The sequence below is a fragment of the Physella acuta genome, unplaced genomic scaffold (genome assembly GCF_028476545.2).
Source record: "Physella acuta isolate Inbredline_101_S28 unplaced genomic scaffold, ASM2847654v3 ptg000081l, whole genome shotgun sequence".
Classification (NCBI taxonomy): domain Eukaryota; kingdom Metazoa; phylum Mollusca; class Gastropoda; family Physidae; genus Physella; species Physella acuta.
In genome coordinates this window covers 642,392-659,361 of record NW_026731601.1, presented here as the reverse complement: position 1 = coordinate 659,361, position 16,970 = coordinate 642,392, and the positions used below count along the sequence as shown (strand labels likewise).

The 16,970-nt window shown below is 37.3% G+C and overlaps 1 protein-coding gene across 4 annotated transcripts in view; it reads left to right on the top strand.

The window, feature by feature from the left end:
- Positions 1 to 16,970, top strand: part of LOC131957339 (dedicator of cytokinesis protein 7) — a 114,678-nt gene that overhangs the window by 10,212 nt on the left and 87,496 nt on the right. For 2 of the 4 annotated variants that reach the window (XM_059322097.1, XM_059322077.1), the window contains exons 4-13: positions 514 to 585; positions 796 to 901; positions 1,277 to 1,492; positions 2,960 to 3,045; positions 4,450 to 4,516; positions 4,606 to 4,755; positions 8,495 to 8,560; positions 9,121 to 9,352; positions 13,487 to 13,501; positions 16,238 to 16,440. In XM_059322097.1, coding sequence (XP_059178080.1) covers positions 514 to 585; positions 796 to 901; positions 1,277 to 1,492; positions 2,960 to 3,045; positions 4,450 to 4,516; positions 4,606 to 4,755; positions 8,495 to 8,560; positions 9,121 to 9,352; positions 13,487 to 13,501; positions 16,238 to 16,440 — 1,213 coding nt within the window. The remainder of the gene's footprint in view (positions 1 to 513; positions 586 to 795; positions 902 to 1,276; positions 1,493 to 2,959; positions 3,046 to 4,449; positions 4,517 to 4,605; positions 4,756 to 8,494; positions 8,561 to 9,120; positions 9,353 to 13,486; positions 13,502 to 16,237; positions 16,441 to 16,970) is intronic. The other 2 variants (XM_059322082.1, XM_059322091.1) reach the window with 2 other exon arrangements.

Sequence of the window (16,970 nt, the reverse complement as noted above, 5' to 3'; positions counted from 1 at the left end):
AATTTAGCTTTTAAACGATTTGAAACTAAGCAGAGGTAAGAAGTTCTGCTTCATTGTTGTCCGTTACTATCGTCACAGACGGCTGCTTTCGCGAGGGGGGGGGGGGGGTGGAAGGGAGGGTAGAGTCAAATTCACTATCTATGAAGTACTGAAAAGTAGAAAATAAAACAAATAGCAGAGTATGATACGCTTGTGTTTTTCAGTAGGATTGGACACTATTATTTAAACACTGACTGCAGTAGGATTGGACACTATTATTTAAGCACTGACTGCAGTAGGATTGGACACTATTATTTAAGCACTGACTGCAGTAGGATTGGACACTATTATTTAAGCACTGACTGCAGTAGGATTGGACACTATTATTTAAGCACTGACTGCAGTAGGATTGGACACTATTATTTAAGCACTGACTGCAGTAGGATTGGACACTATTATTTAAGCACTGACTGCAGTAGGATTGGACACTATTATTTAAGCACTGACTGCTATTGTCTTTTTGTTTCACCAAAGGTCTGAAGTTGACCCACATGTCAGAGACTGTGTCCGCAGATATACATCGGACTACTCTGTAGTTGTTAGAAGGTATGACACCATAGTGGTAAATACTATAGTGGTTCTATTCTAATATTGTACAGTTAAATTGTTACCGTTTTTGTGTATAAAAACTGCCATTTCTTCACACAGCTGTAAAATGTGTTAGTAATCTTAAATGTGATAAAAATCTTAAATTTACTAGTGATCTTAAATGTATAAGTAATCTTGCTATGAATAGCTTCTTACTTGTTTGTGAAGATACCAACGCTACAGTTCAAGTGCATGTAGTAAAGAGCGCCTTCCAGAACACAACACCTTTCAACATGAATATGAAATTGATGTTGAAGAGTTTCGGGGAGAGGAGGTAAGACATAAGTTGTTTGAACATTAATATGAAATTGATGTTTATGGTGATTAGATGATCTAGCGTCTCAAGTTCAGTTCTTGTGTTTGAGTTCAAAGGTCATCCCTGTGTCCAGCTTTAGTGGGTACTTAACACACATTAGTGAAAGTAAAGGCTGCTGTATATGGTGTAAATCACACTATCCCTCCAAGGTCAAGGTCAGAGAAGCAGATAAAGTCTACTTCATTTGCTTCATGTATCATAAACTCGAATTTTTTAATGATATGTATGTTTGGGGTAAGGATTAAAGCAGCTGTCAGGGCTTGTGACAAATGTTTGGGGTAAGGATTAAAGCAGCTGTCTGGGCTTGTCTTGTGATGTGTAACCATCTCTTAGCAGGACACCAACAAACGCCAGTCCATCCACATGACTGAGACACCCAGAGGCAGCTGGGCCAGCTCCATATTTGATCTCAAACAGTCCCAGGCCGACACCCTGCTGCCCAATTTGTTTGATAGAATCACATATGATGAAGTTGATAGAAACAATGAAAATATTCGTCAGCAAAATCGTTATGACAACATCTTCAGCTTGTACCCTCCTCAGGACGAGGTTTGTTTTCTTAGTTTTCTCTATTGTCATTCATTCACACTAAGTGCATTAGGAGATGTCTTGTGTCAATTGATGTAGATAAGAGGAAGATTTCAACCTATGTATTTTGTGTTCAAGTTTATGTATTTTGCTGTACGTTGTATTACTGTTAATGTCTTATAATACACGTAGTTTTAAGAATAACCCTATTCAGGTTGGGCATAAAAACAATTTTACTTTTCATACTGCTAGGCAAAAAAAAAGACAACTCATTTTTCAACTTCATCACTTTTTTAAAGAGATTATTTTAAGCCATCCACCTACGTTAAAAAAATAAAACAAAAACCATTATACAAGAAAATGGTCTAAGTTTTTTATCCACCTACGTTAAAAAAATAAAACAAAAACCATTCTACAAGAAAATGGTCTAAGTTTATTGTGTATGAAGTTCATTCAATTGGCTATTAATTTATTAATAATTAACAAAAATAATATTAATCACAGAAAAATGAAAACGAAACACAACTTTTAATACTTGAATTAAAAATCATTTAAATGGATCCACTTTTTAAAAAAATTCAGTGTATTTGTTACATTAAAAAAACACCAATTCAACAGCAGAGGCATATTTATTAGTTTCAATTTCATCTATTTTATTGCTGTAATTTAGAAAAAACAATTGATCAGAAATAATTTGTAACAAAAATGAAGCACTAGTTAGTGTTAGAACAACTAGAAAACAGCATTGATAAAACATTATTTTCCCACTTGGACCAGTCTCTTCAGAATCACGTTACCATCAAGACTTTTTTTCATCCGTGAAAAAACTGCTATTCCAAGTTTGGGCAAATGTGGAAGTATTAAACTACCATAAAAAACTGCTATTCCTAGTTTGGGCATATATGGGAGTATTAAACTACCATAAAAAACTGTGCTATTCCTAGTTTGGGCAAATATGGAAGTATGAAACTACCTTAAAAAACTGCTACTCCTAGTTTGAGCAAATATGGAAGTATTAAACTACCATAAAAAACTGCTATTCCTAGTTTGGGCAAATATGGAAGTATGAAACAAGCATAGAGTAGAGTTATGAGGATTGTGAATGGTATATGTCTACTGCTGTGTGTAGAGTTATGAGGATTGTGAATGGTATATGTCTACTGTAGAGTTATGAGAATTGTGAATGGTATATGTCTACTGCTGTGTGTAGAGTTATGAGAATTGTGAATGGTATATGTCTACTGTAGAGTTTTGAGGATTGTGAATGGTTTATGTCTACTGTTGTATGTAGAGTTATGAGAATTGTGAAGGGTATATGTCTACTGTAGAGTTATGAGAATTGTGAATGGTATATGTCTACTGCTGTGTGTAGAGTTATGAGAATTGTGAATGGTATATGTCTACTGTAGAGTTATGAGGATTGTGAATGGTATATGTCTACTGTTGTATGTAGAGTTATGGTCTACTTCTGTGCGTTGATTATTGTAGGAAGAGGTGGTAGAGCGCAGAAGTCCTCCTGAGGTTCCTAAAGAACATTTTGGCCACAGAATTCTTGTCAAGTGTTTACAGCTCAAGTAAGACAGTCTGTCATTTATATATTAGGATATATATATATATATACATATATATATACATATATGTACAAATATATATATATATGTACATATATGTACATATATGTACATATACATATATGTACATATACATATATATACATATATGTACATATACATATATATACATATATGTACATATACATATATATACATATATGTACATATATATGTATATATATATGTACATATGTACATATATATATATGTACATATATATATATGTACATATATATATATGTACATATATATATATGTACATATGTACATATATATATATGTACATATATATACACACCAACATTTACACCCTACCAGCATATACTAGTTGCTGATTAGGATGAGGGTAAAAAATGTAAAGTTTCCCTTAGGATGAGGGTAAAAAATGTAAAGTTTCCCTTAGGATGAGGGTAAAAAAAGTAAAGTTTCCCTTAGGATGAGGGTAAAAAATGTAAAGTTTCCCTTAGGATGAGGGTAAAAAATGTAAAGTTTCCCTTAGGATGAGGGTAAAAAAAGTAAAGTTTCCCTTAGGATGAGGGTAAAAAATGTAAAGTTTCCCTTAGGATGAGGGTAAAAAAAGTAAAGTTTCCCTTAGGATGAGGGTAAAAAATGTAAAGTTTCCCTTAGGATGAGGGTAAAAAAAGTAAAGTTTCCCTTAGGATGAGGGTAAAAAATGTAAAGTTTCCCTTAGGATGAGGGTAAAAAAAGTAAAGTTTCCCTTAGGATGAGGGTAAAAAATGTAAAGTTTCCCTTAGGATGAGGGTAAAAAAAGTAAAGTTTCCCTTAGGATGAGGGTAAAAAAAGTAAAGTTTCCCTTTCAAACCTGACGGTCTATGGGGCAAGTGAAGTAGAGTTCACTTGTTTCTGTGACCTCGGCATATGAAGAGATAGTGTGGTCAGCACTATGCCCAACCGCCTTTACTCTCCCTAACGTGAGTTGGGTGGACTCAGGGACGGTCTACTGACTTTGGATGCGAACTGGAGACTTACGGGTTAGCAGTCCAGCTCACTACTGCTAGACCACTCCGTCCCATAGGATGAGGGTACAACTATATAATTTTTCTCTCCAGTCTGACCATGTGACAGGTATTGATTGATATAACATTGGCTACGTTCTCAACACTGTACACTGTTTGTCATGAGGGCATTCATATTCAGCCTGGATTTTTCATGTAGAGAAATTCATCATTATATGTAATTCATCATATTTTTGTATATGCTGATGTATATAAAACCTAAAAAATATTTTACATTGACATGTCCTGAACTGTTATTGTCAATAATGGGTTTAGAGAATATATTTTTGTAACTCAACTATGTGACTCAGTTTGAAGACAAGTAATGCTACCCAGTCTTTATTTTCAGTTTGGAGATGGATGTTGAACCAATTTTTGTTTCCATGGCGTTGTATGATTCTAGAGAGAGGAAAAAGGTACTGGCACTACTCACGCCTTTCTAATTAGAGTCACTTGACCCAGCTCAACTTGTACTTGATCTGTACCAAATGTTTTCTCTTGACAGATATCTGAGACATTTCATTTTGATTTGAACACTGACCAGACCATACGCCTCATCAGTGGTCATGTGAGTCATGCAGACATCTCCTCAGTCAGCCGCTCATGCATCTTCAGCATCACATATCCTTCACCTGATGTTTTCCTTGTTGTCAAGGTACTGTCATACCATCTTCAGCATCACATATCCTTCACCTGATGTTTTCCTTGTTGTCAAGGTACTGTCATACAGGGTTCGTACGCAGTCTGGAAAGTCTTGAATTTAGAAAAGTGAATTTAAGACTTAAAAAAGTCTGGAAAATCGCTAGTTTTTGGGCTGGATTTTTTAAAAGTCTGGAAAAAGTCTGGAATCTAGTTTTAGTAACAAAACTTCGTAGTCCTTATTTTCCAAATAAAAAATTGCGATTTTTTAAGTGAATTTACTACAATTTTTTCCCCGCGCTATCGCACGGGTTTACACTGTGTTGTGACGTTTTTCGCTGGTTCGCAGAAAAAAAGCGGATGCTCAGTTACTACGTCATTGGGACAAGAGGGAGAGGGAGGGAAGAGATATTTTGTGGCGCGACTGACCGTGTGAATGTGTTACAAGTACTTACAATTGTCATTTAATGAAAGAATGATCGCCCTCAGAATTGTTAGGCTCTCGATTTTTTACCCGCTATTTTTTCATCGTTTGAGTTTGCATGCAGGCAGTCATAACAAAAAGTTATGGGAGAGATATGTGAGTGGTAGTTTAGATATAATGTATCAGTCTGTAAGGCGTCATCCATTTATGACACAACAATTTTTCGGATTTTAGACCCCCCCCCCCCCCCCCCCCCCGCCCTCTGTCCACACGCGTTCACTTACTTCGGATTAATATTAGCATTTATAAGATTAATAAGTCGCAAGGCCTCCTTGGGTTCATACCTGTATTTCTGTTTGCTTCAGCTTAACAAAGAGGTACTATTTTTATTTAGGAGTCGTCCATAAATGACGTCACACTCCGTAAAGTCGGGAGGAGGGTTTTATAAAGTGTGATGACACGCTCTTGCAATAATGTTAGAGCAGATATAAATACCGTGTTTTATTTACATGCTGTGATGGTTTTTAAAACACCAGCACAGTCGTCTTAATTTTACTTTCTACTCGCAAGATACACGTTTTATGTTTGTTTTAGAATGTAATCACAAAATCTTCCGACCCCTTTCCCCCCTCCATGTGTACGTCATAATGGGATGACCCCTTTAATTTTAATCCACCTTCCATTAAACTGTTTTTGAAATCTTTGCAAATGCTGACGATTAAAGTTAGACTACCCCACCCCTCCTTGTAACATCGGTCACTTGTGTGAACTCACCGTGACCCCAAGTGGGTAGTTGGTACTGCTTGGTACGTTGGGTGGGGGAGGGTGTATAAGTCACAGCACAGTTCATGTTATGACGTATTAAACAGGCACACTGAAGCCTAGACTACTATGACCTCACAGTGACCCCTTCACCGTGTTGTGTGTGTCTGGGGGGGGGGGGGAGGATACCGGCTTTTTTTTTTATTGCAGACCCGTTTCTCAGCTATTACTATAAGCACAAACAGTGAATGATGTGGCTTTTTTTTTTCTCCACATTTTTTTACAAGTAGCCTATATTTATTTAGGCTACTTAACAAGAGCAGACCTAAATTAATACATTACATTATTATTCTTTAAAGTAATTAACTCTCACTATTATGCAATACCATTTTAATGATAGTTTAATTGAAAACATAAGCAATTAGATCAGGAACAGATTATATAAGTCTAATGTTTAAAACAAAATAGCTGCACCATTTTAATCAATTATTTTAATTATTAACATTTTAGGTGGAGTGGAGTAGGCAAACTTAGAAAAGTGATTTTCTGTCAATTTGGTTAGAGAAAGTTCAATATGAATATAGCTCAATTGCCTAAAATAAATGTCAATTTAGTATAAGTAATTATAATGACAGTACAAATAGTGCATCAATTTTTTAAAAATTATTCGCTAACACATTATGTCTAAAGTCTGGAATTTTTCCAAAAAAGTCTGGAATATGTCTGGAAAAAGTCTGGAATTTCATTTTCAAAAAGCAGTACGAACCCTGGTCATACCATCTTCAGCATCACATATCCTTCACCTGATGTTTTCCTTGTTGTCAAGGTACTGTCATACCATCTTCACCATCCCATATCCTTCGCCTGATGTTTTCCTTGTTGTCAAGGTACTGTCATACCATCTTCAGCATCACATATCCTTCGCCTGATGTTTTCCTTGTTGTCAAGGTACTGTCATACCATCTTCAGCATCACATATCCTTCACCTGATGTTTTCCTTGTTGTCAAGGTACTGTCATACCATCTTCAGCATCACATATCCTTCACCTCATGTTTTCCTTGTTGTCAAGGTACTGTCATACCATCTTCAGCATCACATATCCTTCACCTGATGTTTTCCTTGTTGTCAAGGTACTGTCATACCATCTTCAGCATCACATATCCTTCACCTCATGTTTACCTTGTTGTCAAGGTACTGTCATACCATCTTCAGCATCACATATCCTTCACCTCATGTTTTCCTTGTTGTCAAGGTACTGTCATACCATCTTCAGCATCACATATCCTTCGCCTGATGTTTTCCTTGTTGTCAATGTACTGTCATACCATCTTCAGCATCACATATCCTTCACCTCATGTTTACCTTGTTGTCAAGGTACTGTCATACCATCTTCACCATCCCATATCCTTCACCTCATGTTTTCCTTGTTGTCAAGGTACTGTCATACCATCTTCAGCATCCCATATCCTTCACCTCATGTTTACCTTGTTGTCAAGGTACTGTCATACCATCTTCAGCATTCCATATCCTTCACCTCATGTTTTCCTTGTTGTCAAGGTACTGTCATACCATCTTCAGCATCCCATATCCTTCACCTCATGTTTTCCTTGTTGTCAAGGTACTGTCATACCATCTTCAGCATCCCATATCCTTCACCTCATGTTTTCCTTGTTGTCAAGGTACTGTCATACCATCTTCAGCATCACATATCCTTCACCTGATGTTTTCCTTGTTGTCAAGGTACTGTCATACCATCTTCAGCATCACATATCCTTCACCTGATGTTTTCCTTGTTGTCAAGGTACTGTCATATCATCTTCAGCATCACATATCCTTCGCCTGATGTTTTCCTTGTTGTCAAGGTACTGTCATACCATCTTCAGCATCCCATATCCTTCTCCTCATGTTTACCTTGTTGTCAAGGTACTGTCATACCATCTTCAGCATCCCATATCCTTCACCTCATGTTTTCCTTGTTGTCAAGGTACTGTCATACCATCTTCAGCATCCCATATCCTTCACCTGATGTTTTCCTTGTTGTCAAGGTACTGTCATACCATCTTCAGCATCACATATCCTTCACCTCATGTTTACCTTGTTGTCAAGGTACTGTCATACCATCTTCAGCATCCCATATCCTTCACCTCATGTTTTCCTTGTTGTCAAGGTACTGTCATACCATCTTCAGCATCACATATCCTTCGCCTGATGTTTTCCTTGTTGTCAAGGTACTGTCATACCATCTTCAGCATCACATATCCTTCACCTCATGTTTACCTTGTGGAGCAAGTTTTAGGACAATGCCCCCCCTTTTTATAGAATAATTTGTCTAAAAGTTAAAACAAGCCAACTGGAGTGAAATGTAGATGCCTTTTAAGGCCTTCTCTCATACATAAAAAACCTAGTTATGCATCTGCTAGTCATAAATATTAGAATATTATTTTTTTACCTGCTTGATGATGCAAAAAAAGAAAAATTGTATTTTTATGAGTTGTGAAATGACATTAAGACAGAATGTTGTATTTTTGCGAGTTGTAAAATGACATTAAGACAATGTTGTATTTGCAGCTTGAGAAAGTTCTACAACAGGGTGACATCAATGAATGTGCTGAACCTTATTTAAAAGAAGATATAGTAAGTCTCAAACAGTTAGCTTTTTGTTCAATTTTTACTCCATTTTACCAGTAATTGATTGGTGTATGACTTTTTTAGCTGTGTTGGTGTATGAGTTTATTAGCTGTGTTGGTGTATGACTTTTTTAGCTGTGTTGGTGTATGACTTTATTAGCTGTGTTGGTGTATGACTTTTTTAGCTGTGTTGGTGTATGACTTTTTTAGCTGTGTTGGTGTATGAGTTAACTAGCTGTGTTGGTGTATGACTTTACTAGCTGTGTTGGTGTATGAGTTTACTAGCTGTGTTGGTGTATGAGTTTACTAGCTGTGTTGGTGTATGAGTTTACTAGCTGTGTTGGTGTATGTTTCAGGCATCAAAAGAAGACAAGTATAGAAGCCAAGCTGTGTTGGTGTGTGACTTGACTAACTGTGTTGGTGTATGTTTCAGGCATCAAAAGAAGACAAGTATAGAAGCCAAGCTGTGTTGGTGTATGAGTTAACTATGTATGTTTCAGGCATCAAAAGAATACAAGTATAGAAGCCAAGCTGTGTTGGTGTATGAGTTAACTATGTATGTTTCAGGCATCAAAAGAAGACAAGTATAGAAGCCAAGCTGTTCAGTTCTGTGACAGACTGGGCAAATACCGCATGCCCTTTGCCTGGACTGCCATCTATCTGATGAACATAGTCAATGGGGGCAGTATGGAGAGGGAGGGGAGAAGGGAAGGGAGAGAAGCCAGTGTGGAGAAGAGAACTCGTGAGGCCAGTGTAGAGAAGACAACAGAGCATGAAATGTCTCGAGCTGCAAGCCTAGGTGAGTCACCAGGGTACTCACACGTGTACTGCCTACACCACTTCTCCAACATTAGCTTAACTCAAGTGGTTCATTCTTTAAGAAGATACATTTCTTGTGTACCCTGCTAAATCTACTAAAATAGTTTGCTTACATTATTTTCTTACTTTAAAAAAATCTTTTGTTAGTTTCCTTAAATTGGTGGATGTTTTGTTTTTCCACAAGTTTTTGTGCATAAAGTAGTTTTTAATTTCAGAAATTAAAAAAAAAAAGCAGCATTGTTTCATTTAATTTTTAGATTTATTTTTTATAATAAAGGGACATTGAGCCTTCAGCTGATAAATTCATCAATTAATCAAATAATTTGTTGTATGAACATTTTTCATATCTACATAAACAATACATGTTGTAAAACGTACATTTAATAATAGCTTGTACATGTGGAAGTTAATGTGTCTTTGTTTTGTTTGTCTTTATGCCATTTGTCAAGCATACATTGTGTCTGTCTGCTGTCATTGTGTTGTATCTGTCTGCTGTCATTGTGTTATATCTGTCTGCTGTCATTGTGTTGTATCTGTCTGCTGTCATTGTGTTGTATCTGTCTGCTGTCATTGTGTTGTATCTGTCTGCTGTCATTGTGTTGTATCTGTCTGCTGTCATTGTGTTGTATCTGTCTGCTGTCATTGTGTTGTATCTGCTGCCATTGTGTTGTATCTGTCTGCTGTCATTGTGTTGTATCTGTCTGCTGTCATTGTGTCTGTCTGCTGTCATTGTGTTGTATCTGTCTGCTGTTATTGTGTTGTATCTGCTGTCATTGTGTTGTATCTGTCTGCTGTCATTGTGTTGTATCTGTCTGCTGTCATTGTGTTGTATCTGTCTGCTGTCATTGTGTTATATCTGTCTGCTGTCATTGTGTTGTATCTGTCTGCTGTCATTGTGTTGTATCTGTCTGCTGTCATTGTGTTGTATCTGCTGTCATTGTGTTGTATCTGTCTGCTGTCATTGTGTTGTATCTGTCTGCTGTCATTGTGTTGTATCTGCTGCCATTGTGTTGTATCTGTCTGCTGTCATTGTGTTGTATCTGTCTGCTGTCATTGTGTTGTATCTGTCTGCTGTCATTGTGTTGTATCTGTCTGCTGTCATTGTGTTGTATCTGTCTGCTGTCATTGTGTTGTATCTGCTGTCATTGTGTTGTATCTGTCTGCTGTCATTGTGTTGTATCTGTCTGCTGTCATTGTGTTGTATCTGTCTGCTGTCATTGTGTTGTATCTGTCTGCTGTCATTGTGTTGTATCTGTCTGCTGTCATTGTGTTGTATCTGTCTGCTGTCATTGTGTTGTATCTGTCTGCTGTCATTGTGTTGTATCTGTCTGCTGTCATTGTGTTGTATCTGCTGCCATTGTGTTGTATCTGTCTGCTGTCATTGTGTTGTATCTGTCTGCTGTCATTGTGTTGTATCTGTCTGCTGTCATTGTGTTGTATCTGTCTGCTGTCATTGTGTTGTATCTGTCTGCTGTCATTGTGTTGTATCTGCTGTCATTGTGTTGTATCTGTCTGCTGTCATTGTGTTGTATCTGTCTGCTGTCATTGTGTTGTATCTGTCTGCTGTCATTGTGTTATATGTCTGCTGTCATTGTGTTATATCTGTCTGCTGTCATTGTGTTGTATCTGTCTGCTGTCATTGTGTTGTATCTGTCTGCTGTCATTGTGTTGTATCTGTCTGCTGTCATTGTGTTGTATCTGTCTGCTGTCATTGTGTTGTATCTGCTGTCATTGTGTTATATCTGTCTGCTGTCATTGTGTTGTATCTGTCTGCTGTCATTGTGTTGTATCTGTCTGCTGTCATTGTGTTGTATCTGCTGTCATTGTGTTGTATCTGTCTGCTGTCATTGTGTTATATCTGCTGTCATTGTGTTGTATCTGCTGCCATTGTGTTGTATCTGTCTGCTGTCATTGTGTTGTATCTGTCTGCTGTCATTGTGTTGTATCTGTCTGCTGTCATTGTGTTGTATCTGCTGTCATTGTGTTGTATCTGCTGTCATTGTGTTGTATCTGTCTGCTGTCATTGTGTCTGTCTGCTGTCATTGTGTTATATGTCTGCTGTCATTGTGTTGTGTCTGCTGTCATTGTGTTGTATCTGCTGTCATTGTGTTGTATCTGTCTGCTGTCATTGTGTTATATGTCTGCTGTCATTGTGTTGTATCTGTCTGCTGTCATTGTGTTGTATCTGCTGTCATTGTGTTGTATCTGTCTGCTGTCATTGTGTTGTATCTGTCTGCTGTCATTGTGTTGTATCTGTCTGCTGTCATTGTGTTGTATCTGTCTGCTGTCATTGTGTTGTATCTGTCTGCTGTCATTGTGTTGTATCTGCTGTCATTGTGTTGTATCTGTCTGCTGTCATTGTGTTGTATCTGTCTGCTGTCATTGTGTCTGTCTGCTGTCATTGTGTTATATGTCTGCTGTCATTGTGTTGTATCTGTCTGCTGTCATTGTGTTGTATCTGCTGTCATTGTGTTGTATCTGTCTGCTGTCATTGTGTTGTATCTGTCTGCTGTCATTGTGTTGTATCTGTCTGCAGTCATTGTGTTGTATCTGTCTGCTGTCATTGTGTTGTATCTGTCTGCTGTCATTGTGTTGTATCTGTCTGCTGTCATTGTGTTGTATCTGTCTGCTGTCATTGTGTTGTATCTGTCTGCTGTCATTGTGTTGTATCTGCTGCCATTGTGTTGTATCTGTCTGCTGTCATTGTGTTGTATCTGTCTGCTGTCATTGTGTTGTATCTGCTGTCATTGTGTTGTATCTGTCTGCTGTCATTGTGTTGTATCTGTCTGCTGTCATTGTGTTGTATCTGCTGTCATTGTGTTGTATCTGCTGTCATTGTGTTGTATCTGTCTGCTGTCATTGTGTTGTATCTGTCTGCTGTCATTGTGTTGTATCTGTCTGCTGTCATTGTGTTGTATCTGTCTGCTGTCATTGTGTTGTATCTGCTGTCATTGTGTTGTATCTGTCTGCTGTCATTGTGTTGTATCTGTCTGCTGTCATTGTGTTGTATCTGCTGTCATTGTGTTGTATCTGTCTGCTGTCATTGTGTTGTATCTGTCTGCTGTCATTGTGTTGTATCTGCTGCCATTGTGTTGTATCTGTCTGCTGTCATTGTGTTGTATCTGTCTGCTGTCATTGTGTTGTATCTGCTGTCATTGTGTTGTATCTGTCTGCTGTCATTGTGTTGTATCTGTCTGCTGTCATTGTGTTGTATCTGCTGTCATTGTGTTGTATCTGTCTGCTGTCATTGTGTTGTATCTGTCTGCTGTCATTGTGTTGTATCTGCTGTCATTGTGTTGTATCTGCTGTCATTGTGTTGTATCTGTCTGCTGTCATTGTGTTGTATCTGTCTGCTGTCATTGTGTTGTATCTGTCTGCTGTCATTGTGTTGTATCTGTCTGCTGTCATTGTGTTGTATCTGCTGTCATTGTGTTGTATCTGTCTGCTGTCATTGTGTTGTATCTGTCTGCTGTCATTGTGTCTGTCTGCTGTCATTGTGTTATATGTCTGCTGTCATTGTGTTGTATCTGTCTGCTGTCATTGTGTTGTATCTGCTGTCATTGTGTTGTATCTGTCTGCTGTCATTGTGTTGTATCTGTCTGCTGTCATTGTGTTGTATCTGTCTGCTGTCATTGTGTTGTATCTGTCTGCTGTCATTGTGTGAAACGTTCCTGTCTGACATGATACAATTCAGTCTGATGTTAAGGAGTTGTCCATAAATGGCATGTAGTTTTTTACTCTGGGTTACAAAAAGCCCAACACCCACTCAAATCATATCACACTTCAATTTTCCCGTCCACAAAAATCAAAACATCATTTTGTCCCAAATCATTTTCAATCTAGCTAGGCCAAGTAGATTCATTTTTAAAAATCATAATAAGAGAAAACATCTATAAAAATTACAAAATAACTGTTAAAATTACTGTTTTAATTGCAACTGTGTGATTTCCCATTTCTTAACCCCCCCCCCCAAACAAATGCCACACATTGTCATCATCCCCCACTCCCCCAAGAGAGTGATGTTTTTTATTACTGACCCTTTAGTCTAATGACTATGTAGAGCATTGTGTTTTAAATGGTAGCTCCTCATCTGATCATCAACTTCTGTCATTAGATGCAGGTTCCAATGGTAAGTCCCTTACATTTCATGTCTATCAGATTTCTCTTTGATCAGTGTGTGCTAGATGTATCCACCAAATACTAGCTAGTCCAAGTGTAGAAAACTAACATCTTCTACAGCTATCTTCATTAGCACATAGCTTAACTCTCCCCTATAGTCACTCTTTTTATTTAGCTAACTCAAACCATATGTACTAATATTTCTTCCTGACAATTACACCTGTTCATATTGTCTTTCTTAATTAGATCCATCTTCAGTATATTTCACTTAGAGTTTGTTAAAGCTTTTCATAATGGATCTGACTGATTATACTATAGCTACTAGACAGGTGTTTAGTGTTCTTGCTAACTAAATCACAATTCTCATTCATTGCACCTAAATAATGGGCTACCATTGTGTAGTATAGATAAACCTTTCTATCTGCTAGCCAAATATTTGGTGGATGTAGGTTTCTTATCAGTGTGTGTGCATGAGGGACAGCTGCATATGACAACATAGTGATTCTTTTTTGTCACTGGTGTGGCTTGATCTCTTCTATATAAAACATAAAGTGGGAGTGATCTCCCCTAAATTTTCCAGTATATTCTTCTGTAACAGTAAGGGGAAATGGCACTTACAGTGCAAGCAGGCTTAGAAATGTTTTTTTAAATTAATTTCTAAATTAAATTTAAAAAAATAGAAATGAATCGAGTAGAAAAAAGAATTGACCACTAAATGAACATAAACATTTTGTACATAATTGAACAGAAAATTAGAAGTTTGTAAAGAAACTTAAAAAAAAAAGGAAATAAACTTCTAAGTCACATTTTATGTCACAGTGAACCTACGTGAAAAGTTTTTGGAAATACAGACAACTACTTCCAGGAGATCTTTCTAAATTTGACCAAATTAATCAAGAGAAAAAGATTTTTTACCTAATTATAAAACGTTATCTGTATTTTAGAACCAAAAATAAAGTATAGAGGTCACTCAAAATTTAAGAGCAATTAAAGTATAAGATCTTATATTTGAAATTTTGTCTACTTAACTGAAGCTTTATTCAAGTTATCATGTTCCCAAGGATATAAAGCAACATACTACTTCCTGTTATTGAAAATTGTACGCAAGTTGAAAGGAACCTTTGCATTCAATCTAACATTTATGTTTGACATTTAGTCTTCCTAACTTTAATGGTACTCAAATTATCAGCTTTTGAGAGACCAGAAGTAGAGTATGTATCATTTCTAGTTACCTGATACTGCTTTAAAGTTGATAGAAAACTACAAATTTGATATAATACTTATACATGAACTGTGGTCAACATAACTGAAACTTCCCAGCTCCGGAAGGTTATAAAACATGAACATTTCACAAAATGTTGGTTTAGATTTTGACACGATTACCACATGGTGTTAAATTCTGTACACAATACAGTCGGGAGGCTTATAATGGCAAAAAACTATTAAAATTTCATTTCTGCATGATATTACAATACTTTCTCTTGACTGTGTCTACGAGAGAGTAACAAGATAGCAATGACTTTCTCTTGACTGTGTCTATGAGAGAGTAACAAGATAGCAATGACTTTCCCTTGACTGTGTCTACGAGAGAGTAACAAGATAGCAATGACTTTCTCTTGACTGTGTCTATGAGAGAGTAACAAGATAGCAATGACTTTCCCTTGACTGTGTCTACGAGAGAGTAACAAGATAGCAATGACTTTCTCTTGACTGTGTCTATGAGAGAGTAACAAGATAGCAATGACTTTCTCTTGACTGTGTCTACGAGAGAGTAACAAGATAGCAATGCAAGTAAAAGCAAAAGGTTGTTAGTCTTGTAACACCTATCTATATGAGGCTACAGATACTGTTGATAGTAAGTCAATAGTACAGGTATAAGACTAGCTGAGATGGGAGACAACTCCTGCTATTTATGCCTGTTTCCATTAGCTGTCTAGCACCCATTTTGTCAAGTGTTATGTACCTGCTCCAAATGATAATGTCATTTCCAGCATGAACATTTCTCTATTGTATTCATTTGGTAGGATGGGGACAGTTTTTAATTAGTGTTGAACCTTTCCCTGCCAAAAGTAAATAAAAGATTTCTAAAAAATTTGGCATGCAATCAATGTATTGACTTGGTGGCATGTTTGTTGGTGTGTAATGACTTGTGTACCAACATGCTGGTCTTATGACAGTTGTTATCAGACCCAAGGATTCTCTACTGCTGCAGAGGTTCTTCCATATTGCTAGATGTTAACTGTATATTTGATGCACCAGCCTAGAGGGCAGTACATTCCTGCTAGGGGAATGTTTCCATAAATATCAGGCTCTCACTTGATGTACACTGCAGTCTAGGCTAGGCAATGATGGCGTGGAGCATGGAAAAGTTTGCTATTATGTTTTAAAATCATGTATGTTATTTTGGAAAATGTAATGTATATCAAATTTTAAAAATCTATTTAGTGTATTTGTAGGTTAACATTTTTGAGCAATTTATTTTCAAGCCTCATGTATGGCTACTAAATACACCAATTGAGTCCATTTTTAGTTTAATCAACTGAATGGAATGAGTTTTAGAAATGGTTTAATCATCCCTTTTCCTAAGCATGGAGTACAAACATTCCTATATTTTGCTTGATTCAAGTTTTCTCTGCTTTTATTGTTTGTGACTATTTTATGTCAAGCTTTTCCCACCAAAATAGCTTTAAAGTGGTGCCAGCAGTCACATGATGTTACTGATGAGATTTTTTTGCCTGGTGTGTAGATCGCAGGACAGGGCCTAGCACCAGCCAGTTTGACAGTTTCCGCAAGAGGTCAAAGGATGACATTTCCACTGGTAGGCGGGGCTCTCTTGACCGGGGGCGGAGTGGCTATGAGAAGTTCCGCAGTTGGTCCCCAGATGATTATGGTTCGAGGCTTGATAACTTCAGGCCTGTGACTCTTACAGTTTCCAGCTTTTTTAAACAGGTCGGTGCTCTCCCCTTGTCTGTCCAGTTCAGTGCTCTACATGTTGTTTCCTTGGCCAGTAGATGTTTTAGATATTTCTATACTGAATGCGTGTCACAATCTCAGAGCTGTTTGATTGTACCATTTGGTCAGTAATTTTATGATTTTCACACCCAGGTTACACAATTGCCTTACACTTTGGCCTTCCATAAAAATGATCATTAACGTAAATTAGTGGGTTTTTTTTTGTTTTATTTTTTCTTGTGGTTTTTTTTAATTTCCTGTCAGCATTTTTTTAATTAGCTTAGGGGTTCCCAACCTTCTTTGACTCTAGAGCACATTCTAAAATATCGGTAGGGTGGCGGGCACCACCTATTTTAAATCGACAAACTCTTTCCAGAGGCGTAGCGACCCTTCCCGTCACCCGGGGACAAAACTTTCGATTTGTACCCCCCCCCCCTCTAACTTTCGATTTGCACCCCCCACCCCCTCAAATTTTCGATTTGCACCCCCCTCCCCTCAAACTTTCGATTTCCATCCCCTTCAACTAT